Source organism: Bubalus kerabau, chromosome 3 (genome assembly GCF_029407905.1).
Source record: "Bubalus kerabau isolate K-KA32 ecotype Philippines breed swamp buffalo chromosome 3, PCC_UOA_SB_1v2, whole genome shotgun sequence".
NCBI lineage: Eukaryota > Metazoa > Chordata > Mammalia > Artiodactyla > Bovidae > Bubalus > Bubalus kerabau.
The window spans coordinates 113,603,956-113,630,699 of record NC_073626.1 but is presented as its reverse complement, the minus strand read 5'-3'; the positions used below and the strand labels follow the sequence as shown (position 1 = coordinate 113,630,699).

The following is a 26,744-nucleotide window of genomic DNA, read 5'->3' as shown; positions in this document are numbered from 1 at the left end:
TCCCTGAGGGTGTAGACTAGCACAAAGGGCCTTTTCTGGGGGGGGGTCAAGGCCCCAGATAGAGTTTAGGCAAATGAGACAAGTATATTCTGAGTCCCTTAGTGGTCACCAAAATTTTCACTGAAAGACAAATGCACAACACTCATGTTGTGAGTTTAGCTTTATCCAGGGTCTGAATGAGAATGATAGCCCAGGAGATAGCCTCTCAGATAACTCTAAGGAACTGCTGCTAAGAGGTAGTGGTGAAAGCTAGTTTATATGTGACTTAAAGGGAATATTTCATGCAAGGATGGGCTCAATAAAGGACAGAAATGGTATGGACCTAACAGAAGCAGAAGATATTAAGAAGAGGTGGAAGAATACACAAAGAACTGTACAAAAAAGATCTTCATTACCTAGATAATCATGATGGTGTGATCACTCACCTAGAGCCAGGCATCCTGGAATGTGAAGTCAAGTGGGCCTTAGAAAGCATCACTATGAACAAAGCTAGTGGAGGTGATGGAATTCCTGTTGAGCTATTTCAAATCCTGAAAGATTATGCTCTGAAAGTGCTGCACTCAATATGCCAGCAAATCTGGAAAACTCAGCAGTGGCCACAGGACTGGAAAAGGTCAGTGTTCATTCCAATCCCAAAGAAAGGCAATGCCAAAGAATGCTCAAACTACCACACAATTGCACTCGTCTCACACACTAGTAAAGAGTAATGCTCAAAATTCTCCAAGCCAGGCTTCAACAATACATGAACTGTGAACTACCAGTTGTTCAAGCTGGATTTAGAAAAGGCAGAAGAACCAGAGATCAAATTGTCAACATCTGCTGGATTATCAAAAAAGCAAGAGAGTTCCAGAAAAACATGTATTTCTGTTTTCTTGACTATGCCAAAGCCTTTGACTGTGTGGATCACAATAAACTGTGGAAAATTCTGAAAGAGATGGGAATACCAGACCACCTGACCTGCCTCTTGAAAAATCTGTATGCAGGTCAGGAAGCAACAGTTAGAACTGGACATGGAACAACAGACTGGTTCCAAATAGGAAAAGGAGTACATCAAGGTTGTATATTGTCACCCTGCGTATTTAACTTATATGCAGAGTACATCATGAGAAATGCTGGGCTGGATGAAGCACAAGCTGAAATCAAGATTGCTGGGAGAAATATCAATAACCTCAGATATGCAAATGACACCACCCTTATGGCAGAAAGTGAAGAAGAACTAAAAAGCCTCTTGATGAAAGTGAAAGTGGAGAGTGAAAAAGTTGGCTTAAAGCTCAACATTCAGAAAAGTAAGATCATGGCATCTGGACCCATCACTTCATGGCAAATAGATGGGGAAACAGTGGAAACAGTGGCAGACTTTCTTTTTGGAGGCTCCAAAATCACTGCAGATGGTGATTGAAGCCACGAAATTAAAAGATTCTTCCTCCTTAGAAGGAAAGTTATGACCAAACTAGACAGCATATTAAAAAGCAGAGACATTACATTGCCAATAAAGGTCTGTCTAGTCAAAGCTATGATTTTTCTAGTTAGTCGTGTATGGATGTGAGAGTTGGACTGTGAAGAAAGCTGAGCTCTGAATAATTGATGCTTTTGAACTATGGTGTTAGAGAAGACTCTTGAGAGTCCCTTACACTGCAAGGAGATCCAACCAGTCCTTCCTAAAGGAAATCAGTCCTGAATATTCATTGGAAAGACTGATGTTGAAGCTGAAACTCCAATACTTCAGCCACCTGATGCGAAGAACTGACTCATTTGAAAAGACCCCGATGCTGGGAAAGATTGAAGGCAGGAGGAGAAGGGGACAACAGTGGATGAGATGGTTGAATGGCATCATTGACTCAATGGACGTAAGTCTGAGTAAACTCCAGGAGTTGGTGATAGACAGGGAGGCCTGGCGTGCTGCAGTCCATGGGGTCACTAAGAGTCGGACACGACTGAGTGAACTGAACTGAACTTTTGTTGTTCGTTAATGCAGTCAGCATGCATGTTGGTAGAAACTTACCTCTAGTCACAAAAAACCAGAAATCTCAATGTAATGATTGTACTGCTTTTCTATGTATTGGAAGATGTTAAGAAGTGTGATTTATTGGAATTCTTTCTGAAATGCATGTAACTGTGCAAGGGTCTGTTTGTCCAAACCACAGTATTCTGTCAGTCTTTAATTTCCTCCGTCTGAAACATTGAGTTCACTGTCAGTCAGCAACTACAGTAGGTTAATCTTTGTAAAGTTGAATGGAGAACAAAATACTCTTTGCTCTTCTTTTGTTTGCCATATCTTTGGTAGAAAAATAAGTAGTGAAAAATGTGCACTTCTGAAGCCTTATTTTTATTGTTGTGATACTAATGCTTGTATTTTGGTTTCCTGCATGTAATTTGGTAGTAAATATAATAAGCAATCTCAAGCATGAATGATAGTATTAAAAAACATGGGCTTAGACTATAAAGCAATGTTATTCTCTAACATAGACACACACAGAGAAGCATACAAACGTGAATACAAGCCCTTTGTTGTATAGGGGACCATCTAAGGAGTTTATTTTTTCTTTTTCCATTTTTTTAACTAGAGTCTTCAGTTTAATATCTGAGTGTTCTCTGTGTTTTATGCAAACTAGATAATCACAAGTTTTAGATTTAGTGATAACTAAAGCAGTTGCTTATACAGTACTGTAAATTATCAGTCTAAAAAATAGAAAATCTACCTAGGTTACTAAAAAATGATATATTCAAAATAACTGGATAACTAATACCTTTTAAATATTGTAGATTTGTGTTTTTGTAGAATAAGTTATAAATTTCTAATTTAAGGTGAAAAATGTCCTCAGAGTTGTAGTGGAGATTGATTTTTTAAAATATTTTTAAAATACTAGCTGGTTCTGAATCCAAAGATTAATACTGATTATGACTAGAATGTAATCAAAGTTAGTTCAGTTCAGTTCAGTCTCTCAGTTGTGTCTGACTCTTAGCGACCCCATAGACTCCAGGCCTTCCAGTCCATCACCAACTCCCGGAGTTTACTCAAACTCATGTGAATTGAGTTGGTGATGCCATCCAACTGTCTCATCCTCTGTGGTCCCCTTTTCCTCCAGCCTTCAATCTTTCCAAGCACCAGGGTCTTTTCAAACGAGTCAGTTCTTCACATCAGGTGGCCAAAGTATTGGATTTTCAGCTTCAACATCAGTCCTTCCAATGAATATTCAGGACTGATTTCCTTTAGGAAGGACTGGTTGGATATCCTTGCAGTCCAAGGGACTCTCAAGAGTCTTCTCCAACACCACAGTTCAAAAGCATCAATTCTTCAGCACTCAGCTTTCTTTATAGTCCAACTCTCACATCCATGCATGACTATTAGAAAAACCATAGCCTTGACTAGACGGACCTTTGTTGGCAAAGTAATGTCTCTGCTTTTTAATATGCTGTCTAGTTTGGTCATAACTTTTCTTCCAAGGAGTAAGCACCTTTTAATTACATGGCTGCAATCACCATTTGCAGTGATTTTGGAGCCTGAAAAAATAAAGTCTGACACTGTTTCCACTGTTTCCCCATCTATTTGCCATGAAGTGATGGGTCCAGATGCCATGATCTTAGTTTTCTGAATGTTGAGCTTTAAGCCAACTTTTTCACTCTCTTCTTTCACTTTCATCAAGAGGCTCTTTAGTTCTTCTTCACTTTCTGCCATAAGGGTGGTGTCGCCTCCATTTCTGAGGTTATTGATACTTCTCCCTGCAATCTTGATTCCAGCTTGTGCTTCATGCAGCCTAGCATTTCTCATGATGTACTCTGCATATAAGTTAAATAAGCAGGGTGACAGTATACAGCCTTGATGTACACCTTTCCCAATTCAGAACCAGTCTGTTGTTCCATGTCCAGTTCTAACTCTTGCTTCCTGACCTGCATACAGATTTCTCAAGAGGCAGGTCATGTGGTCTAGTATTCCCATCTCTTTCAGAATTTTCCAAAGTTAAGGACCACCGATAATTTGTTTTTTATTGTGAAAATTATCTCTGCATTAACTAATTTGCTCAAAGCCTTCTTCAAACAGTGATCCCATGTAATTAAGAAAGGTATCACAAACGTACAGACAGCATATATTTTACAGAATATTTGTTCTGCCAGTAACTCGGTTACATTGTACATGAACATTTTCCTTATTCCCATTATTTCCCTCTCTTATGTCTTCCTTTTTTTTCACCTTTTTAGAAAACTTTGTTCAATTATTCAAGGAATAATTTTTAGCATTTATGTGTGCTAGACCTTGGAGCTCTACAAAGGAATAGATAGACTTGATTTTTATTTAAGAGCTTCCACTATAATTTACGGAGAAGACAATGGCACCCCACTCTAGTACTCTTGCCTGGAAAATCCCATGGATGGAGGAGCCTGGTGGGCTGCAGTCCATGGGATCACTAAGAGTCGGACACGACTGAGCGACTTCACTTTCATTTTTCAGTTTCATGCATTGGAGAAGGAAATGGCAACCCACTCCGGTGTTCTTGCCTGGAGAATCCCAGGGACGGGGGAGCCTGGTGGGCTGCCATCTCTGGGGTTGCACAGAGTTGGACACTACTGAAGTGACTTAGCAGCAGCAGCAGCAGCAGTATAATTTAGGTATTTTTGATATGGATAGTGACAACACAGTATAGTACCTGCTACAATAGCTGTTATGTAGGGTGCTTATTAGTTTTTTTTTTTATTACTTCTGTAACAAATTACCACAAATTTTATGACTTAAAACAATGCAAATTTATTACCTTATATTTCTCTTTGTCTGAAGTCAGAGATTTTACAGGACTATTAACAAGATGTTGTCAAGATAGAATTTTTTTTTTCTAGAAGGTTTAGCAGAACATGTTTTCTTTCCCAGCTTCTAGGAGCTGCTTACATTCCTTGTTTATGGTTCTTTTCCTCCAAAGTCTTGAAATTCAGTAACACTGTATGCCTTTGATTATTCTATCACACTTATATCCCCTCTGACTCTGCAAACCTGGAAAGGTTCTCTGAATTTGAGATCATGTGATTATGTTGAACCCAACCAGATAATTCAAAATGATCTCATCCCAACATCCATAATCTTAGTTACATCTACAAAGTTTATTTTGCCATAGATGTTTAGTTGTTCTAGGGATTAGGATGTAAACATTCTTGGAGAGCCAGCATTCTGCCCATCAGATGCTACCCAAGTACAGAAGAATACCTCTTCTAGAACGGAGATAAAGAGTGTGTTCAAGGATGACTTTCTGGAGAAGTAATCCCAGTTTGGACCTAAAGGACAGGTAGTCATTAACTAGGCTATATAGAGAGGGTAGAACTGGTGACCATTCCTGGAATAGAACATGCAAAGACCAGAAGTTAAATGAGTGGCTTTTAGGAACTAAAAGCTCTCAGTATTATTTTTAATAATACTGTCATGTTAAAAATAATACTGAGAATTTTTAGTATGACACAAGCAGAGTGGTGCAGCATATTTGTGAGACAAATATCAACAGACTCAATCCTATGGAACTTTGGTGACCAAAGTGAAGAATCTAGACTTTATTCCATGAACGGTGGTAAACCACTGGAAACTTTTAAGTAGATGAATGATATGATCAAGTTTCTAACTTTGTAAGTTGGTCCTGGCTGAAGTGCAGGGAAAAGATTGAAGGGAATGAGTTATGGTGGCAATAAAATCTTGAAAGGAGCCAGTATAGTGATTTAAGCTGGGAATTTGGTGGAGGGCTAAGTATGAGTCTTGGTAGAACTGAGAAATGTAGAAGGAGAAGGAAAAGTTATGATGGTCAGAGTGAGTGAGTGTGGCTGTTGCCAGGTTGACTCTGACTGATCCTTTAGGTGTAGATTTCCAGTCTGCAGCCCTGAAGTTTGAGTAAGAAATCTGGGCTGAAGATAATAATTAGGGACTTAAGGGGCACAGAGGATTATGCTCTTTGTGAGGATCAGAAAAGAGAGTGTCAGTCTATGCCTTTGGAAACCCATTAGTTAAGAGAGGTACAGAGGGAGAAGAATTCAACAAATAGATGAACAGAAAATGATGTGCCCAGAAAGATGGTGGGGGTGTGAAGCAGAGGTGAGGGGACAGAAAGGTAAGGTGTGAAAGGACATTTCAAGAATGATGGTGTAGTCAATGCTCCAAGGCTATCATTGACTATCAAGTCTGAAAGATAAAAAGTAAAAGATAGTTCAGGATGTTATTACTCTGGCAAGAGTTAGCAGTTTTAAGGAACAGGTAGACTGAAAATCTAGAGTTAAGTGTGTTGAGAAGAGAATGGACACATAAAAGATGGAGAAAACTGTACTTTTTGGACATGTGAGAAGCACTAGATACTTGGGTATGTTGAATGCTGATAAGAAGGTGTTAATCCTCCTCACCCACTGATATGTCTCCCATGCAGTAAATGCTCACAGCAGAGATAGAGGGAGTGCTCCTCAAACTTATTCTCAGTAAGTGGCCCTAATGGTAGATGCAAGAAGTATATCCCCCTAGAGAGACAGTGATGTGTCCAAAGCTTATACAAGATCTTTCAGAACCTATAGGAATCCTTATTTATTGAGTCCAGAAGCATCACAGAAGAGATACAGCTGGTCCTCCAGGCGACAACTGTAGCGTTGTTGTGTGTAATGTAAACTATCTGGAGCCTCCCTGATAGCTCATCTGGTAAAGAATCCGCATGCAACATAGGCTCTAAGGTTTGATTCCTGAGTCAGGAAGATCCACTGGAGAAGGGATAGACTACCCATTCCAGTATTCGTGGGCTTCCCTAGTGACTCTGAGGGTCAAAAATCCACCTGCAATGAGGGAGACCTGGGTTCAATCCCCGGGCTGGGAAGATCCCCTGGAGGAGGACATGGCAACCCACTCCAGTAGTCTTGCCTGGAGAATCCCCATGGACAGGGGGGCCTGGCAGGTTATAGTTCATGGGGTTGCAAAGACTTGGACACGACTGAGCGACACAGCACATGTGAACTGTTTCACGATGAGAAAGTAATCTATGTATCATCAACTTATAGCAAGCATTTCCAAAACAGCCATTTAAGACTGGAAATAGATTAATAAAGCTCCCTACTATTTAAAATAACCAGCCATAACTCTCACTAATGGCCCACTAATGAAGAAACAAAGAAAAAGTATTAAATCTGGGAAAACTTAAAAATCTAGAGGAAGTGTGTTAGTAGCAAAGTTGAGTCAAGTTACAGACTGTCTTAGAATCCATTAAACATAATTATCAAGTACTCACAGCTTTGAAAAATGACTCTGCATTGTCATTACTCAAAAGTTGGGATTACACCTAAAAGGTCCATAAAAGTCAACTGGTAATGTTAGGTCATATTCTAAAATCTTTAAGTTAAAAAGGTCTCTCAAAGTGCAACTCATATCTTTTTCTCAGATTAAATTACCCAACTTGCTTTGAGCATTTATTTCAATATATTGTTTCTGTCAGCATTTCTGAGTTCCTGATAACAGGAATCAAAATAAATTACACTTTGTCCACCACACCCCAGGTGACACCCAGGCTAACTCCAAGGCCATTGTCTGTGAGGATATAATTTTTTTCCTTGAATAAACAAACTATTTTTTTAAAAGTTACTTGAAAAAAAGGCAGAGTTATACTTACCCCATTTTGTTCGCTTCCCTGGAAACCATTACTTTCAAGGAAAATGGAGACAAAGTAGTCAGTTTTTATCAACAAATTATAAAGACATCAATATAAATCAACAAGAATTTTTCTAGTTGTCAAACCACTGTAGCAATTTTTCTAAGTATTTTTTGCCACTCTCCAATAGGAAGCCTTTTTTCCCCCCAATTAACATAAATTTCAAAGTTGCTGTGGGAATTGCTTCATTGTCCTAGAATTTAGTTCTGTGTTAAAGGAAAAAAAAGTGGAAAAAAAAAAAAGAAAGGCTTTATTTGACTTAATTGCTTAAGAGCTTTGAAATGTGAACAACTTAGCAAAACAACAGATGTGAAATTAACACATCCATGTCTCTTGTTGGAACAGGGAAAAGCAGAAAGAAGGAGAAATGCCAGGATGCTGACTTGTACCCTCTAGTGGAAACAGAACCATGTCCTTGTGATGTGTTTACATCTCATCCTTATGGAAACTGGTCAGATTGCATCCTTCCTGAGAGCAGAAAGGAGCCTCATAGAGGACTGCGGCTACAAGGAGATACCAAAGAATGTGGACAAGGCCTGCGCTTTCGAGCAGTAGCCTGCTCTGATAAAAATGGAAGACCTGTTGACCCTGTCCGCTGCAACAGTTCTGGTAAGGAAATGGGTGAGGAGTAACCCATGAGAACACTGACATGTAGCCCAGGATGTGTGTCCCAGGTCTAGAACTCATAAGCTTGTTTCTTAGTATTTGCTTCAGTTTTCCTTTGTCAAAAACACACTGCCTTTCATTAAGCATGAATATAGGAAATGTACATATACACTGGTTATCTGGAATGTGAGTGTTTCGGATCTTTGACTCACGTCTCTCTATACTTCACCTCTATACTTCCATGTGTAAGCACAGGCTTTCTCTGAGAAAGCCAAAGCCTAACACAAATGAATATATTTTATGCTGTTAATTGCTGTTTTAATCACTTATATAGAAGGCATCAGACCTTCAATGTCTTATAAGGGTGTTGACAAAATATCAATGAAAAAGTTAATATTAAAAGTTGTACAGTACAATGTGTAAGTACACCTAAATTAAGACTAGAACTATAGAAAAGAAATTAGGCAAGCTGGTGGAATTTTTGAAACTTTAAACAGGGAGTTCAGTTCAGTTCAGCTCAGTTGCTTAGTCCTGTCCGACTCTTTGAGACCCCATGAATCGCAGCACGCCAGGCCTCCCTGTCCATCACCAACTCCCAGAGTTCACTCAGACTCACGTCCATCGAGTCAGTGATGCCATCCAGCCATCACATCCTCTGTCGTCCCTTTCTCCTCCTGCCCTAATCCCTCCCAGCATCAGAGTCTTTTCCAATGAGTCAACTCTTCACATGAGGTGGCCAAAGTACTGGAGTTTCAGCTTTAGCATCATTCCTCCAAAGAAATCCCAGGGCTGATCTCCTTCAGAATGGATTGGTTGGCTCTCCTTGCAGTCCAAGGGACTCTCAAGAGTCTTCTCCAACATCACAGTTCAAAAGCATCAATTCTTCGGCGCTCAGCCTTCTTCACAGTCCACCTCTAACATCCATACAAGACCACAGGAAAAACCATAGCCTTGACTAGACAGACCTTTGTTGGCAAAGTAATGTCTCTGCTTTTCAATATGCTATCTAGGTTGGTCATAACTTTCCTTCCAAGGAGTAAGCGTCTTTGAATTTCATGGCTGCAGTCACCATCTGCAGTGATTTTTGGAGCCCCAAAAAATAAAGTCTGACACTGTTTCCACTGTTTCCCCATCTATTTCCCATGAAGTGATGGGACCGGATGCCATGATCTTCGTTTTCTGAATGTTGAGCCTTAAGCCAACTTTTTCACTCTCCACTTTCACTTTCATCAAGAGGCTTTTGAGTTCCTCTTCACTTTCTACCATAAGGGTGGTGTCATCTGCATATCTGAGGTTATTGATATTTCTCCCGGCAATCTTGATTCCAGCTTGTGTTTCTTCCAGCCCAGCGTTTCTCATGATGTACTCTGCATATAAGTTAAATAAGCAGGGTGACAATATACAGCCTTGACGTACTCCTTTTCCTATTTGGAACCAGTCTGTTGTTCCATGTCCAGTTCTAACTGTTGCTTCCTGACCTGCATACAACTTTCTCAAGAGGCAGATCAGGTGGTCTGGTATTCCCATCTCTTTCAGAATTTTCCACAGTTTATTGTGATCCACACAGTCAAAGGCTTTGGCATAGTCAATAAAGCAGAAATAGATGTTTTTCTGGAACTGTCTTGCTTTTCCATGATCCAGCAGATATTGGCAATTTGCTCTCTGGTTCCTCTGCCTTTTCTAAAACAGCTTGAACATCAGGAAGTTCACGGTTCACATATTGCTGAAGCCTGGCTTGGAGAATTTTGAGCATTACTTTCCTAGCATGTGAGATGAGTACAATTGTGCGATAGTTTGAGCATTCTTTGGCATTGCCTTTCTTTGGGATTGGAATGAAAACTGACCTTTTCCAGTCCTGTGGCCACTGCTGAGTTTTCCAAATTTGCTGGCATATTGAGTACAGCACTTTCAGAGCATCATCTTTCAGGATTTGAAATAGCTCAACTGGAATTCCATTACCTCCACTAGCTTTGTTCATAGTAATGCTTTCTATGGCCCACTTGACTTCATATTCCAGGATGTCTGGCTCTAGATGAGTGATCACACCATTGTGATTATCTGGGTCGTGAAGATCTTTTTTGTACAGTTCTTCTGTGTATTCTTGCCACCTCTTCTTGATATCTTCTGCTTCTGTTAAGTCCATACCATTTGTGCCCTTTATCAAGCCCATCTTTGCATGAAATGTTCCCTTGCTATCTCTAATTTTCTTGAAGAGATCTCTAGTCTTTCCCATTCTGTTGTTTTCCTCTATTTCTTTGCATTGATTGCTGAAGAAGGCTTTCTTATCTCTTCTTGCTATTCTTTGGAACTCTGTATTCAGATGCCTATATCTTTCCTTTTCTCCTTTGCTTTTCACTTCTCTTCTTTTCACAGCTATTTGTAAGGCCTCCCCAGACAGCCATTTTGCTTTTTTGCATTTCTTTTCCACGGGGATGGTCTTGATCCCTGTCTCCTGTACAGTGTCACGAACCTCATTCCATCATTCATCAGGCACTCTATCTATCAGATCTGAGGGCTTAAATCTATTTCTCACTTCCACTGTATGATCATAAGGGATTTGATTTAGGTCATACCTGAATGGTCTAGTGGTTTTCCCTTCTTTCTTCAGTTTAAGTCTGAATTTGGCAATAAGGAGTTCATGATCTGAGCCACAGTCAGCTCCTGGTCTTGTTTTTGTTGACTGTATAGAGCTTCTCCATCTTTGGCTGCAAAGAATATAATCACTCTGATTTTGGTGTTGACCATCTGGTGATGTCCATGTGTAGAGTCTTCTCTTGTGTTGTAGGAAGAGGGTGTTTGCTATGACCAGTGTATTTTCTTGGCAACACTCTATTAGTCTTTGCCCTGCTTCATTCCATATTCCAAGGCCAAATTTGCCTGTTACTCCAGGTGTTTCTTGACTTGCTACTTTTGCATTCCAGTCCCCTATAATGAAAAGGACATCTTTTTTGGGTGTTAGTTCTAAAAGGTCTTGTAGGTCTTCATAGAACCATTCAACTTCAGCTTCTTCAGCATTACTGGTTGGGGCATAAACTTGGATTACTGTGATATTGAATGGTTTGCCTTGGAAATGAACAGAGATCATTCTGTTGTTTTTGAGATTGCATCCAAGTACTGCATTTTGGACTCTCTTGTTGACCATGATGCCTACTCCATTTCTTCTGAGGGATTCCTGCCCGCAGTAGTAGATATAATGGTCATCTGAGTTAAATTCACCCATTCCAGTCCATTTTCATTCACTGATTCCTATAATGTCTACATTCACTCTTGCCATCTCATTTGACCACTTCCAGTTTGCCTTGATTCATGGACCTGACATTCCAGGTTCCTATGCAATATTGCTCTTTACAGCATCAGACCTTGCTTCCATCACCAGTCGCATCCACAGCTGGATATTGTTTTTGCTTTGACTCCATCCCTTCATTCTTTCTGGAGTTATTTCTCCACTGATCTCCAGTAGCATATTGGGCCCCTACTGACCTGGGGAGTTCCTCTTTCAGTATCCTATCATTTTGCCGTTTCATACTGTTCATGGGGTTCTCAAGGCAAGAATGCTGAAGTGGTTTGCCATTCCCTTCTCCAGTGGACCACATTCTGCCAGATCTCTCCACCATAACCCACCCATCTTGGGTTGCCCCACGGGCATGGCTTAGTTTCATTGAGTTAGACAAGGCTGTGGTCCTAGTGTGATTAGATTGACTAGTTTTCTGTGAGTATGGTTTCAGTGTGTTGCCCTCTGATGCCCTCTTGTAACACCTACCATCTTACTTGGGTTTCTCTTACCTTGGGCGTGGGGTATCTCTTCACAGCTGCTCCAGCAAAGCGCAGCCACTGCTCCTTACCTTGATGAGGGGTATCTCCTCACTGCCGCCCTTCTTGACCTTCAATGTGGGATAGCTCCTCTAGGCCCTCCTGCGCCCGCGCAGCCACTGCTCCTTGGGTGTGGGGTTGGTCCTCCCAGCTGCTGCCCCTGGCCTCGGGCGTGGGGTTGGTCCTCCCGGCCGCTAAACAGGGAGAAGACTCTCTTTTTTTAAATTTTTGAACCTTGACATAATTTAAAAGATATGGGTGAACAGAGAAAAGAATGATGGTTAAATATAGTTGGTGTAAACATTGATGGAGGAGGCTTGACTATTGATAGCAGTGGAGCTTATCTAGTTCCTGCTCTACTTTTTGGTTTTTAATTACCTTTAAACAAACAAAAACTAAAGAAGTTAAGGATTTTATAAAAGGTATGAATAGAGAGGATTTATGTTTGAGTGGTAAACTCTAAAAAAATAAAATAAAATTGATAGATTTTGGTCACTATCATCAAGGCTTTTATATTTTATTAAGTTTTCTCAGTAACTAGAAATAACAAATTGAATTCACTTTTAACACATAAGTAAATGATAGTTTGTCTTTATTCTATATTGCTAGTGTATCAGCTCATTTTATTTAGGCTATACCTAGATCATTATAGGAATGCAATTTGAGATTTAATAATTTTTAGTTAGCACAGTCATTGCACTGCCTGTTGAGTTAGTCTGCAGTGTTGTATTCAGTGATTTTACTTTCAGAAACATTAAACACATCACAGACAAGTAACAGACCCATTTGGGAAAAGCTGGAGTTGGTTACTCTGATCTTTGTTTTTCACACAAAATACATTGTTGTTGTTTAGGGCTTCCCTGATGACTCAGATGGTAAAGACTCTTCCGCCTGCAATTCAGGAGTCCTTGGTTTGATCCCTGGTTCAGAAGATCCCCTGTAGAAGGGAATGGCTACCCACTCCAGTTGCTTAGTCACTAAGTTGTATCTGGCTCTTTTGTGACCCCAGAAACTGAAGCCCTCCAGGTTCTCTGTCCATGGGATTTTCCAGGCAGGAATAATGAAGTTAATTGTCATTTTTTTCTCCAGGGTATCTTCCCAACCCAGGGATTAAACCTGTCTCCTGCATTTCGGTAGGTGGATTCTTTACCACTGAGCCACCTGAGAAGCCCTTAGTATACATAATGGTCTATTTTTAAAATTTTCTTGAAATATATTTGATGTATAACATTCATTGCATAAATTTAAGGTGTACAATTTAATTCAAGACATTTGTAGGTTGTAATATTGCAATTGCAGTGATGATACACACATATAATATTATATATTTATCATTTCTTTTCAGTGTTTGGAATAATTCTAGTCTCAGTAAGTTTGGTTATAAGACTATATTGTTGTCCATATTACTGTACTGTGCATTAGATCTCTTTGGCTTCTTTACTGCTCATTCCAAGTTCATACTGTTAAAAAAAATTATTCTATCCTTGTCTTATCCCTCCACTCCTATCCCCTGGAAACCACCATTTTACTGTTTTTATGAGTTTGACACTTTTAGATTACACATATAAGTTGATATAATACAGTATTTCTCTGACTTGTCTCAGTGTACTATCCTCTAGGTCCATTTACATTGTCACAAATGGTGAATGTCTTTCTCATGGCTGGATAATAGTCCATTGTTTATATACACTACAAATCCTTTGACTCACCTGTTGACAGGCACATAGATTGTACATATAGCTGTGGGCAACACAATTCAGTAAATTCTGAATTACCTATGCTAACTGCACAATTGCACTCATCTCACATGCTAGTAAAGTAATGCTCGAAATTCTCCAAGCCAGGCTTCAGCAATATGTGAACCATGAACTTCCTTATGTTCAAGCTGGTTTTAGAAAAGGCAGAGGAACCAGAGATCAAATTGCCAACATCCGCTGGATCATGGAAAAAGCAAGAGAGTTCAGAAAAACATCTATTTCTGCTTTATTGACTATGCCAAAGCCTTTGACTGTGTGGATCACAATAAACTGTGGAAAATTCTGAAAGAGATGGGAATACCAGACCACCTAACCTGCCTCTTGAGAAAGTTGTATGCAGGTCAGGAAGCAACAGTTAGAACTGGACATGGAACAACAGACTGGTTCCAAATAGGAAAAGGAGTACGTCAAGGCTGTATATTGTCACCCTGCTTATTTAACTTATATGCAGAGTACATCATGAGAAACGCTGGACTGGAAGAAGCACAAGCTGGAATCCAGATTGCCGGGAGAAATATCAATAACCTCAGATATGCAGATGACACCACCCTTATGGCAGAAAGAGAAGAGGAACTCAAAAGCCTCTTGATGAAAGTGAAAGTGGAGAGTGAAAAAGTTGGCTTAAAGCTCAACATTCAGAAAACGAAGATCATGGCATCCTGTCCTATCCCTTCATGGGAAGTAGATGGGGAAACGGTGGAAACAGTGTCAGACTTTATTTTTTTGGGCTCCAAAAATCACTGCAGATGGTGACTGCAGCCATGAAATTCAAAGACGCTTACTCCTTGGAAGGAAAGTTATGACCAACCTAGATAGCATATTGAAAAGCAGAGACATTACTTTGCCAACAAAGGTCTGTCTAGTCAAGGCTATGGTTTTTCCTGTGGTCTTGTATGAATGTGAGAGTTGGACTGTGAAGAAGGCTGAGCACCAAAGAATTGATGCTTTTGAACTGTGGTGTTGGAGAAGACTCTTGAGAGTCCCTTGGTCTGCAAGGAGATCCAACCAGTCCATTCTGAAGGAGATCAGCCCTGGGATTTCTTTGGAGGAATGATGCTAAAGCTGAAACTCCAGTACTTTGGCCACCTCATGCTAAGAGTTGACTCATTGGAAAAGACTCTGATGCTGGGAGGGATTGGGGGCAGGAGGAGAAGGAGAGGACAGAGGATGAGATGGCTGGATGGCATCACTGACTCAGATGTGAGTCTGAGTGAACTCTAGGAGTTGGTGATGGACAGACAGGGAGGCCTGGCGTGCTGTGATTCATGGGGTAGTAAAGAGTCGGACACGACTGAGTGACTGAACTGAATTGAATGGATTTTATGGAATATTCAAACCACAGATAATATTAGCCCAGTCTCTTTGTCTTTAGGAATATCACTGAGGGGACCAGTATTAAAATTATGCCTCAGTTAAAGCAAACAGAACAGTGTCAGCAGATGTTTGCTGCTGTTGAGTCCATCACTGTCTAGTGTCAAGGTGTTGGATTTAATTTCTCAACTGTGTGTGACAACAGGCCTGGATGATTACCTAATTCAGTCAACAGAATAGAATGTGCCAAAATAATGATACTTTGGGAGAGTTACTTCCAGTTATGTCTCTTATCCCAGTGATATTATTTTCAAAGAATAGGACATGAAAGCACCCCACACCTCACCATACTCCATTCTTCTCTCCGCTATGTCCTGCCTTCATCCCTTCCTTCATTCCCGTCTCTGCTCCTAACAAATCTTTGCCCAACTCCTATAATAAATCATTCTTCATCACTTCCTATTCCCCATGCATGTATGTGTGCTAAGTTGCTTTAGTTGTGTCATACTCCGTGAGACCCTATGGACAGTAGCCCTCCAGGCTCCTCTGTCCATGGGATTCTCCAGGCAAGAACACTGGAGTAGGTTGCCTTGCCCTCCTCCAGGGGATCTCGAGCTTATGTCTCTTATGTCTCCTACATTGGCAGATGGGATCTTTAACACTAATGCCACTTGGGAAGCTCCTTATTCCCCTTACCAGTCTTTATCTTTCTTCATGGTACTTAATCACTAACTAAAATACTATGCATTTACATTTTAAAAACACTTTATCTCTCTCTCCTATGATTGGATAGTCAAATTCCAATAAAGAAAGAACTGCTTTTTATTTTTTACTTTTCTTTTCAGCTATATCCACGGCACCTAGAATGATGCCTGAAAGTTAGTAGGTATTTAAAACATATTTGTAAACACATGACTAGACCATCAGGTCTTAATAAGTTTGCCTCCTAAGCATTTTCTCAAGCTTCTCTTTTCCTCTTGCTGTCTACTTCCTCCAGTGACAGATGTTACAATATTGTCTTCACCACCTGATATCTATTATCCACTAAGAGCCATCAATCATCACACTAAAAGACATATGTGACCATGCCAGTGCTGTGCTGGCAGTTTCTCCTGGTCTCTTCTGCAAATACCAGCTCCTTAACAGGACCTTAAAGGAGTTCCATGACTATATATTCCACCTGGCACGCTCTTTTTCCTCCTTTCATGAGGCTCCTCTTCCTTTGAGATAAGACAAAGTGATGCCTGATTCAGGAAGCACTTTTCCTACTTCCATTTCCGGGGTAGGTAAGAGGATCATCCTTTTTTTCCTTTATCAATATATTTAAATTTTTTTTAGCCATATACTTTTCTCTTTCTCTTACTAACCTGTTTGTCTATTGAATCAGGTTCATTTCAATTCAGGTGTATTGACTCAAGTTCATTTCTCCATCCCCAGGGCTTAACACAGGGTCTGGCGCACAATAGACTTTCAGTTATGTTGGTTGAATGAATGAAAAGGTCAGTTTAGATATGACCAGAGGCAACATGCATGCCTTGATAAAAGTTTTGTGTGTGTGTGTGTGTGTGTGTGTATTAAGAGTTGTTTGGGTAGAATAGCTGAGTATAATAAATAGGGAGCCACAGAGAAGTTGACTTTAAAACACAAGGCCAGACCAACACTAGAATATTTTGTTTTATTTTGCCCTTAAAAAATGTTTGGGATTAGGGGGAGTCCTAATTGTACTGGAATGAAATTGTATTGCTACCAGTAGACAAGGAATATTTTTGAAAGAATGGGAAAAATGCAGAAAAACAATTTTCCTAGTGATCCAGTGAGAACTATGTGAATAAAATTTTAATTCATCAAATTATAAAGTGAAAATGGAATTTGTTTCATATCTGATTCCAGATAAATTATGATTGAGTTTGAGAGGCAATTAATGATCTTCACTTATATTTCACCCAGAAATAACTTGGCATTTGCAACTTAAGTCTAGTACAGCAAGTCAACTAATTTGCTGTTATATATAAGGAGGTATGGATAGCAAGAAAAGCACAATAATCTAAGAAATCTTTGTGATTTAAAGAATAATATTTCATGTACTTGCAGTTACTGACAAAATGGGGATTTAATTTTAGTACCTTTAGACAGTTTAGTTTCTATGACTGTTGCTGGAAGGGGGACCCCTTCCAGGGCCTGAAACTGGGCTCTTTTCCAACACTCGGAAATGAATTGTCTGAGGAGACACATGTGCTGACAAAGCAAGAGATTTTATTGGGAAAGGGCACCCAGGTGGAGAGCAGTAGGGTAAGGGAACCCAGGAGAACTGCTCTGCCATGTGGCTCGCAGTCTTGGGTTTTATGCTGATAGGATTAGTTTCCGGGTGGTCTTTGGCCAATCATTCTAATTCAGAGTCTTTCCTGGTGGCGCACACATCGCTCAGCCAAGATGGATGCTAGCAAGAGGGATTCTGGGAAGTGGACGGACACGAGGTGTCTCCTTTTGACCTTTCCCGAACTCTTCCGGTTGGTGGTGGCTTATTAGTTCTGTATTCCTTATCAGGATCTCCTGTCATAAAACAGCTCATGCAAATGGTTAGTATGGTGCTGGGTCAGGGTGGGCGGTTTCAATCAGTGTGCTTCCCCTAACATGACTATATTGAATTTTATATTATTGAAAAGATGTAGCTCAACTACTTATGGGCTAGTTTATTTTGGCCAAGATAGACTGAAATTTACATCTTTATTAACTGAATTGTTTAAAAGAGCATTTTATGAAGTGTCCTGGCAAACAGTTGTGTGTATCAAAGATAGGATGAACTTTTAAAGGTATTGTGAGCTCTCCTTTATGAGTCCACCAGGCAGAGAGACTGAGTAATTATATCTCTTGCAGAAGGAAATAGCAACTCTTTAGTCATCTGCAGCTTTTGCCAAATGACCTATTTCCTAAATCTTCTGCACCTGTATGTTTTTTCAGATGTTGAAAAGCTCTTCAAATCATCATTTGAGAAGGAATGATAGTGTCTACTCCTTAGCAAATAAATTTAAGTTTGACAAGATGGATATGCTTCTGTGTTTTCTGTGTTGAGATTTTGCTTCCTTTGCTTCATTTTTCCTGTGAATGTTGCTATAAAAATTCATATGAAATCACTACTTAGAGATGCTTTGATCCTCTATCCATGTTTCTCCATTCCAGTGGTTCTCCCTGACTTGCTCAGACTTCTTACCTTTCCCTTAGATCCACAGCAGTGAGGACCCACCACCTGGCCTTACTCAGTCCTTCCTTCCACCACCCTTTGGTCCCATTCCAATGAGAAGAATCTTTCCCACAGGCCGGTATGATGATCATTGCCATAGATTTTTAAACTCTCGTTGTCAACTGACTGCCCAGGCCACTTAGTGTGACATATAAGACCCTTCATGGTTTTTCCCTTTGTTAACCCCTGAAACCTCATCCTTTTTCCTTCCCATGCTGAGCCCCAGCCATCTTAGAACCTTGCATATCTCAATGCATACCATTCCTTCCATGAGGCTTTTGCCTTCTCTACATACACACTTCAATTTTTTCCCCCTTGCAAGCTAATTCTCTAGTAGACTCCTAGTAACCTTTCAGGACTTAGGTTAGAAATGTCACCCTTTCTGGGAAATTCCAGGCAATCCTGCTAGTCAGTTCTTTCCCAAATCCTAGAACCTATTAGGAGTTAAGTATATCTGCTGTATATCCCTTAAATAAACAGGCTCCCGATCCTAGTACTTCTCATATTTTACCTGCTGTATGTCTTAGTCTGTCCTGCCACAGAGGAGTATGACATCCTTGAGGGAGGGACTGTGTCTGCTTCATTACTGTGTGGTCACAAACACCTGGCAAAGAGTCAGTGCATCATACATACTTGTAATTAACAAAACATAGAATATAAATCTATGCTTCTATGTAAAGAATTTTCATGTACATATATGTAGTAGTTTTTTATGACTGCTCTAAGAATACCACACAGAGAAGCCAATGGCACCCCACTCCAGCACTCTTGCCTGGAAAATCCCATGGACGGGGGAGCCTGGTAGGCTGCAGTCCATGGGGTTGCTAAGAGTCAGACATGACTGAGTGACTTCACTTTCACTTTTCACTTTCATGCATTGGAGAAGGAAATGGCAACCCACTCCAGTGTTCTTGCCTGGAGAATCCCAGGAACAGCAGAGCCTGGTGGGCTGCCATCTATGGGGTCGCACAGAGTTGGACACGACTGAAGCAACTTAGCGGCAGCAGCAGCAGCAAGAATACCGCAACCTTGGTTGCTTAAGATGACACACTTACTCTTTCACACTTCTAAAGGTCAGAAATCCAAAATCAGTATAACTGAGTCAAAATTAAGGTGTAGTCAGAGCCTCACTCCCTTCAAAGCCTCTAGAGGGAAATCTATTTCCTGACCTTTTTCCGGATTCTAAAGCTGCATTCCTTGGTTCATGGCCTCTTTCTCTGTCTTCAAAACCAGTGGTATAGCATCCTGCTTTGGTGTCTTATTACTTCTTTAATGTCAATTCTGTCCCAATCTTTGTTTTCCTCTTGTAAGGGCACTCAGGATAGCCTAGATTTATATTCCCACCTCAATATCCTTGATTTAATCACACCTGCAAAGTCTCTTTTCACATATAAGGGGCCATTCAGAGGTTCCAGAGATTAGAACTTAGATATCTTTGGGGGCCATTATTTAGCATACCGGAATATGTTAAGGCTGTTGTATTTTTGCAACTAAACCTTTTAAAGATGTGCAAATGAAAAAGAATTGGAAACTTCTCAAGTATAAGAACCACTCACAAAGTGTTATTCTTTTTCCTGTGTGTAGTGTCTGCACAATAGGCTTTATATGTGAACAGTTGATACCATAATCTGCAAATTATTAGACAAAATATCATGGCTAAAATGTAATACAGAAAGCAAACACAATGTATAGAGACTCACAGAATGGAAGATAATATTTGCAAATGTGTATCTGATAAAAATAGATTTGCATCCAGAATAAAGTCTTTTCAGTCAACAACAAAAAAAGACAACCTAGTTGAAAAATGGTCAAAGAATTTAAACAGGCATTTCTCCAGAGAAAATATATTAAGTACACATGGCTTTTAAACTTCTGAAAAGATGCTTAATATCATTAGTCATTAGGGAAATGGAAATCAAAACTGTAATCAGATGTCACTTCATATCCACTAGTCAAAAAGGCAATGTGTTGGTAAGGATGTAAAAAAAACTGAAATCTTCATACATTGCTGACGAGAATGTAAAATGATGAGACTACTTTGAAAAAGTTTGACAGCTCCTTAAAAAAGATAAACACTGAGTTGCCATATGACCTAACAGAAATGAAATATACACCCAAGAGATTTGAAAGCATGTATTCTCATAAAACATAAATATTTTGCAACATTACTTGTAAAGCCAAAATGTGGAAACATCCCATATTTTCATTTGCTAATAAATGGATAAATAAAATATAGCATTTATGTTTCAAATTAGCTTGGCAGTTAGAGGAATGAAGTACTGATACCTAGGATATACTCAATGAAAGTATTAAGAGATGGTTCCTACAGGCTGCCCCCCAGGTGGTGCTAGTGGTAAAGAACCTACCTGCCAATGCAGGAGACATAAGATACGTGGGTTCAATCCCTGGGTCAGGAAGATCCTCTGGAGGAGGGTATGGCAACTCACTTCAATATTCTTGCCTGGAGAATCCCATGGACAGAAGAGATGGCGGGCTATAGTCTGTGGGTCACAGAGAGTCTGCCTCATAGATAGGATTGCCAGAGGGTAAGAGAAACCCAGAAGTTCTAATGCTACCTTTCTCCTATGACTCTTCAAATCCTGAACCCCCAGAACTCTCAATACGTTGCTGCTTTAGAAAGTAGGGTTGTTAACCAGGGGTGTGCTAGGGTTCTGTATTTATCTTAGCTAAGTATTTCTGGCTGCAGAGTTGAGGTTAGATTAGATAAAAGAGAAAAGTAGAGAAATCATCAGAAGAGGGTTGCAGTAGCCCCTGTGAGAATGAAAAATGAGAGTCCATGGGGAGGGGAAGAAGAGAAAGTATTTGAAAGTCAGAAGGGATAACACTTATTAAAGTTGGGGAAACAGGGCAGAGTTGGGAGAACTTTTGAAAACTAGGTCAGTGATGGATGTTGACATTAATAAGGGTAAGGTACAAGCTTGAGAGTAGAAAGTGGAAAACTCAGTATTGAACAGTTTGAGAACTGAGCAGAACAATTATTAGAGATGTGAAAAACTCACACAATTGAAAATATTTGAAGTCAAAGAGAGAAATTTCTGTAATTACAGTTTTGGAATCTAGATTTTAGAATAGCTTACAGGTGGCAACGTAGGTGATATAGATGACATTGACAGGTGAAAGTGATGACCCCCATCAGACTAAGAAATATTTTTATTTGGAATGGTAATAGAAGAGTCATGTTCCTTCTACTTAAATCTTCTCACCAATTAGAAGTTTATTACTGTAACAATCAGCTGAAGTGCTCTAAAAATGGCAAAGGTTTTGATTTTTTAAAATCAAAATGCCTTCCTTCATTGGTTCAAATAACATTATTCAATTAAAATGGATTTAAAATATTGTCTGCCTAAGATCACTTCCAAAATCTGAAAATATATGTAATGCCCCTCATATTAATATCAATAAATTTTTAAATGTTTTATTTTCCAGGTTATCCAGAGTGCTTTGTGCTCTGACTCATGTGCAATTTCTTGTTTCTTCACATTGTGCTTATTTTACTTCAATATGTTTTCTTTTGGCAACTAGTGCTTAAATGATAGTTGAGAGAACACGATGCCCCAGTGTCACTTTCAACCCCCCCTTTCCTGTACTGTATGCCCCGTCCACACTGGACTCCTCCCACCTTCCCCACGCACCTTCTGTCCTTGTGTGACTTCATTCCTTTGCCCGTGTTCTTTCCTTTGTCTGGTGTCTTTTTCTTTTCAAAGCGAACTCCTGTTCATCTTTTTGAGCCAGATATCAAGTTGACTTCTTCATAGAGCCTTTTCCCCAAGTTCACTAGACCAATTCTATATTTTCACAGAAACAGCGTCATACTTTCATGTAGAACATTATTCATATTAGACTTTACCTTTTTTTTTTTTGGCCACACAAGGCATGCAAGACCTTAGTTTCCCCACTAGGGATCAAACCCACACCCTTTGCAGTGGAAGCAGGGAATCTTAACCTCTAGACCAGCAGTGTACACCAGGGTATTCCACACCTTACCTCTTTACATATCTTCTTCCAAACTATTAGTCCCTGGTTCTTAGATTATTTATTCATTAATTTAGGATTTATTTATTGAAATCTACTATGTGTCAAGTACTGTGCTACACCTTTATTACACAGTTTTAGACAAAGCACTTGGTCCTTGCCTTCATGGAGTTTGCAGTCTAGTGACAAGAGAGATTAAGAAAGTATAAACACACAATATATAAGTTCAATTTGTCCTAAATGGTATGACACACGACCAGGATACTATAAAAGAAAAGTAAAAGGGAGCATCTTTTAAATTGGGGAATCAGAGAAGGCCACTCTAGGATCTAAAATTTGAAGAATAAATGTCCAATAGGCAAAAAATACTCTTTCAGCCAGAGTACATGCTCAGATAATGTCTTTTGTATAAATGAAAGTACAATATTCCTAATATTGTACTATATTTTTCTGCATTCTTTGGACCATTTTAATAGTATTTTTGTGCAGGTTCTGTTTTGTAAACCATCTCAAATACTTTGTAGATGAAGTTTACATTAAAATTTAATTAAACGTTTAATTTAATATATATTTGCATTAAAAAAAACATCTGAAGCCTGTTACTTAAGAATGGCCATAACGTTTTGAACCCTATTCTGAGTATATGTGTTCGGCTATCTTTTGGGCACCATAATGCAAAACTATGCTTCCCACTGTGTTGCCTTTCATATTCTTAGTTGTAGCTCATTATTCCAGCTTGTTAAGCTCTCTAAATCTTGATTCTGACATCCAACATATTAGCTATAACTCTCAGCCTTATATCATCCCCAAATTTGATAAGCTTGCCATCTGTGTCTTCATCTGAGGTATTAATCAAAATGCTAAACAAAAAAGAGCCAAGCATTTCCCCCTCAGCATCCAGCTACATGGAGCCATCCCTCAGGATGGCCCTGATCCATTAATCAACATTGGGTAACTGTAGAAATTCATCCAGCTCCTTTTAGCTGTTTATGATGGTGTCAGGAGGGATTTGAGGGGGGGTGGTATATTGCTTTCTACCTATGGCATCTTCTCCTTTCTTCTCTACTAGTCTAGTAATCTATAAAAAAACAAAAAAGAAAAGATATTAGATAGCTTTCTCTGAATTGATCTCAGCCAGGTGGTACTAGTGGTAAAGAACCTGCCTGCCAGTGCAGGAGACATAAGAGACATGGTTTGATCCCGAAGTCGGGAAGATTCCCTGGAGGAGGGCAAGAGAGCCCACTCCAATATTCTTGCCTGGAGAATCCCCAAGGGCAGAGGAGCCTGGCAGACTACAGTCCATGGGATCACAAAGAGTAGGACATGACTAAGGGACTTTGCATGCATGCACATGAGCTCATTTTGATGCCCAATACCCACTTCTATTATTAAAGTACCAAATTACTCTTTAATATATATTTATGGGCTTTTGCCAGAATTGGCCACTTCCATGGCTTTATGTTAACCTCCTCTTGACTAACTCTAGCCAGACTGGGAGAAGGTAGAATCTCAATGACCTGAATCCCAGGCCAAGCTGCACAGAGCCCAGTGAGGGTGGGTCCCTTAACAGCTCATTGTTCCTTTCATATAGTGATGCTATGCAGGGGCTGGTCAGACACCATAGGGATGTAACTGTGGGATATATTTCCTACCCTGATTTAATCCACATTTTAGTTTTACTGTGTTTGCTTTCCATATTCTGTGTGTTGGTCTACAGATAATATTGGCTACAATTACTGTTCTTCAGTTATTGTTCTGTTACCTACTCTCTTTTTTGTTGTGGGCAATTTTAAAAATCTTCATTGAATTTGTTACAGTGTTTCTTTTATCTTATGTTTTGGTTTTTTGGCCAGGAGTCTTGTGTGATCTTGATTCCCCAACCAGGGATCAAACCTGCACTAAGGCAAAGTCTTAACCACTGGACTGCCAGGGAAGTCCCCCTGTTCTACTTTCTTTACGAAAACTTGAGCCTCCTCTACCCTTGATTTCAGTCTTGTGCTCAGTTTTATACTTTTCTTCTCCATTTTTTCCCCCTCTACTTCAAATTTGGCTTAAATTCCTATAGTTCATGCGAGTTGCAAAATATTCTTTGATTCTCCACTTTGTACTTAATTGTTTGCCAAAACATTTATTATATTTCTAAGCCTGCTACTGCTAGCTAAGTTGCTTCGGTTGTATCCCAACTCTTTGTGACCCTATGGGCTATAGCCCACCAGGCTCCTCTGTCTGTGAAATTCTCCAAGCAGGAATACTGGAGTGAGTTGCCATGTCCTCCTCCATGAGTTTTTTTATCAAAAATACTCAGTTATTATCTTCAGTAGTATAGATACTACTAGCACTTTACTTTGTATATTCTCCTTCCTCTTCTTTGCCAAAGGCTTTTTCTAGGAAAAAAACAAACAAACACACAAATGAAAAATAATACCATCTGTATCCCCCTAAGGCCCTTATCCTCATATCTAAGACTATTAAGTCCCAGGAACTTCATTCCAGATTTCTCTTCTATTCCTTTTCACTTATGTCATCTATGTAAGTAGCAATCAATTCATTTTACAAGTTTGGTAGGTTTTTCTTGGATATTGGAGCCGTGATTGGGGAAGGTTAAGATCTTAGCTTTTTTAATGCATGTTATATATAGGCAATCTGCTCAGGGCTTTGCTTTTATTATTTTACAACACCTGTTTAACAGGAATAAAATCTCAAGGCCCACACACCTTACTCTTGATACCTTATCTCATTGGAAGAAATTAAAATATTAAAAAATTTTCAAACTCTTGACATGATACAAAGGGGTGGAACAGTGTATTTTAGGCACAGAGATCTTAAATACACCATTTTTCCCATTTCTGTCCCAGCAATTGTCCCCTGTGGGGCTTTGAGCAGGACAAAAATAACAGTTATCTTGAAGGTCATTATAGTAGTTTTCAGTGTTTTTATAATTTATGTCTCAAGTTGAACCAAAGCACTTTGTCATGTATGCCCTAGGCAAATTTTCTTTGAAGTGTCGCATCAGACAGGTGTAGTATTAGACTATTTTTAATTGCAAAGGATGAAGACAAACAAATAACCTCAGGTCTAAGGGCTCATTGCTAGGTACGTGGAGAGCTAAGGGAGCAAAGAGAATCCCCTCCACCTCAGGAGGAAACATACAGCGGTGCCAGTTCTGCCCTTTGCTTCTGTTCCCCGCAGTAGGACTCTCATTTTCATGAACGTGCCTTTGGTCTGCTGAGTCTTGCTTGACAACCTCGCCTTTGCCTTCCTCCTCTGTATCTACCTACTTCTCTGTGTTTCTCATTTAAAATTCCTGGAGATACAATCTAACTAAGGTGCTGCATTCTCTCATTTTAAGTCCATGTACATCCTTCTTTTATTTTTAATTTAGTTTTATAATTTCCCCTATCACTCTGTATCTCCAATCCTATTAGCTTCCCTCATATTTAATTTATAACCTTCCAGCCCTCTCTACATCTGTTTATATTGAAGCCTATGTGTTCCTGAAGTATGAATATAATTATTTAGCTTGTTTTGATGTATATTTAGAGTATATAACCATCTTACTTTTTTACCTTTGTTGGAATATAAGTGACACGTAAGTTTGTATATATTTAAGGTGTACAATTTGATGTTTTGATATACACATACATAGTAAAATACTCCCCAGAGTCAAGCTTATAAACATATACATCACCTTACATACTTAGCATTTTTTGTATGTATGGTAAAAATAACTGAGATCTACTCCAGCAGATTTAAGTATATAATGCAATATTATTAACTACCACGTTGTACGTTAGATTTTCATCTTGTGCAAATGAAATGTCTCCTTTGGCCAGCATCTCCCCACTGTCCCAACTATGTAACCTTTGGCAACCTCCATTCTACTCTGTGATTTTATGAGTTCAACTATTTTTAGATTCCACATGTAAGTGAAATTATGTAGTATTTTTCTTTCTGTGTCTGGCTTATTTCACTTAGCATAACACTCTCCAGGGCTTCCAGGTGGCTCAAGTGGTGAAGAATCTGCCTGCCAATGTAGGAGCCACAGGAGAAGTGGGTTAGATCCCTGGGTTGGGGAGATCCCTTGGAGGAGGAAATGGCAACCCACTTCAGTATTCTTGGCAGAATGATTCCACAGACAGAGAAGCCTAGCAGGCTACAGTATGTGGAGTTGCAAAAAGTCCGACACCACCAAGCATGCCAGCAACACAAAATGTAACACCCTCCAAGTTAATCTATGATGTCACAAATGGCAAGATTTCTTTCTTAGGTTGAATAATATTTCCTTGTTTGTGTATACCACATTTTCTTTATCATTCATCCATGGATGGACAGACAGATTGTTTCCATATCTTGGCTATTGTGAGTAATGCTGCAGTGAACATG

At 39.5% G+C, this 26,744-nt stretch overlaps 1 protein-coding gene across 1 annotated transcript in view; it reads left to right on the top strand.

The window, feature by feature from the left end:
* THSD7B (thrombospondin type 1 domain containing 7B) overlaps positions 1-26,744 on the top strand; it is a 1,243,680-nt gene that overhangs the window by 940,659 nt on the left and 276,277 nt on the right. Inside the window, exon 16 of the mRNA XM_055572703.1 lies at positions 7,992-8,255. Coding sequence (XP_055428678.1) covers positions 7,992-8,255 — 264 coding nt within the window. The remainder of the gene's footprint in view (positions 1-7,991; positions 8,256-26,744) is intronic.